This window comes from Notothenia coriiceps, unplaced genomic scaffold (genome assembly GCF_000735185.1).
Source record: "Notothenia coriiceps isolate Sejong01 unplaced genomic scaffold, NC01 NC01_scaffold00006007, whole genome shotgun sequence".
Lineage (NCBI taxonomy): Eukaryota > Metazoa > Chordata > Actinopteri > Perciformes > Nototheniidae > Notothenia > Notothenia coriiceps.
This window is the reverse complement of record NW_011338708.1, coordinates 1-2046: the sequence shown is the minus strand read 5'-3', so window position 1 is coordinate 2046 and position 2046 is coordinate 1. Positions and strand designations below refer to the sequence as shown.

General features: G+C 42.9%; 1 protein-coding gene across 1 annotated transcript; it reads left to right on the top strand.

Moving 5' to 3' along the window:
* Nucleotides 1–247: 247 nt before the first annotated feature.
* Nucleotides 248–2030, top strand: LOC104943376 (phosphatidate phosphatase LPIN2-like; the record flags this gene model as incomplete). Its single annotated transcript, XM_010768754.1, has 3 exons — nt 248–412; nt 1065–1168; nt 1710–2030. Coding segments are annotated over 3 exons (414 nt in total), but the record flags the coding sequence as incomplete, so codon positions are not given.
* Between the last annotated feature and the right edge of the window lie 16 nt (nt 2031–2046).

Below are 2046 nucleotides of genomic sequence, written 5' to 3'. Positions count from 1 at the left end.
TCGACCGCGATCGACGTACTGGGCACCTCTGCCTTAGACCCTTGCAGTATACAAAGAAAAACCCCACAGTTAAAGGGGAAAAGATGGGAGAAACCTCAGAAACCAAAGTCTCATGCGTATTGACTAATAGTACTACCAATACATTTGAAACACAGACAGAGACAATCCATTATCTAAAGAAAAAAAGGATTGGGAGAAACCAAACGTGTATTTGCCAAAGTTAACTCTCATTCAGACTTGACCCACAGTAAGGACGTGCGTACGAGTCGCTCTAATCAAACTCTCTGTTTCCTGCAGGGAGGTGATTGAGAAGAAACCAGAGATCTTCAAGATTGAATGCCTTACAGATATCAAGAACCTGTTCCAGCATAACAAGCAGCCATTCCACGCCGCCTTTGGGAATCGAGCTAATGTGAGTTAATGAGTGTTTGAAGATGTCAGACTCCCAGACATTAACGCTTTTACATGTCAAAGAGCCGTGTCTTTTTCCAGAAGTCTAGGCAGACGTGATGTGTTTGCAATATCAACATGACACGTTGGCTTTCAATTAGAGACACAAACATATGAAATCAGTCCTGTGCTGAACCTGGGCTGAGGTCACTGGCGGAGTTTGGTCCCATGAGGCAGCGTCTGTGGAGAGAGAGCTCCCGCCGGGCACAGCGCACCATCTTCAGCTGCACAAACACCAACACCCAGATGAAGCACTGCATCGGCCGTCAGACCCTCTGTCTCTAACGCTCGCCAAAGAAAAGAAAAGAAAACCAACCAACACACACAGTCTTTCACTTCAGCATAGAAATATTGCCATTACGTGTGTTAGGTGGAACACAAATCTGTGCCTCATGTTATTCAACACACCTGTCCCCAGTTTGTGTTGTATGAGCTACTTTCTGAAAATATCATCATGTCAGACGGCTTTTGAAGGCCTGGTTGCTCATTTTTAAACATATTCAAATGAGCTGCTTTCACATCCTTTTATCCCAGAGAACAATTCAGAACATTGTTTGCGTTTCATTTACATTTTGGATTAGAGATGTAAGCTTTCACTCCTTTCTCTCCTTCAGGATGTGTTTGCCTATAAGGAGGTGGGAGTCCCAGTGTGTAGGATCTTCACTGTCAACCCCAAGGGAGAGCTGATCCAGGAGCAGACCAAGGGCAACAAGTCCTCGTGAGTGCATAACCTGACATTTACTGCCTGTCTCATTAGGTGGTTATAGTACAAAGACATTGGTACCATTAGAATAAGTACTACAATTGTAAAAGTGCTTGCATTAATTGTAGTATATATATATATCTGAAGAAAGAATCCACCCAATGAAAAGTTTTAGGAGATAGAAATCCGACATTAAAGTTGCATTATTCAATGGTTTTATTCTAACTGTGAGGGTTCCTCACTGCGATGTTCACATCACACAGTGAAGTATTCTCTCACTTTCTTCTGAGCTTTATGGAGGTTTTTCAGTAATATCCTACTTTGCTTGATTTCTAACAAGCTCAAAATAAGTATTCCAGATTTCTCTATTCATCTATTTATCAACACATATACATGTTTTAAAATAGCTTTTAAGATTTACATATAGATGTAGATTTAAGGATGTGTGTAGGTTGTCTGTATTTCATATATGTTGATAACGGGAAGTCCGACAAAACGGAGGCTTTTACTCATTTTTGTTCTGTCTCTATCTTCACTTTTCTTGTCTCTCCCACAGTTACAGCAGGCTGAGTGAGCTGGTGGAGCACGTATTCCCTCTGCTGAGTAAAGAGCAGAACGAAGCCTTTGTGCTGCCGGAGTACAGCTCTTTCTGCTACTGGAGACAGCCCATAGCCGACATCGACCCCGAGGAACTGGTCTAATCCGGCACTATGGAGATCCAGGTGCCCATATACATGCAAATAGACTGTGCACTTGAATGCATCTCCAGGAGACACATGGACTGAAACACAAACTCTCCTGCATCCTACACACACACACACACACACACACACACACACACACACACACACACACACACACACACACACACACACACACACACACACAGACAA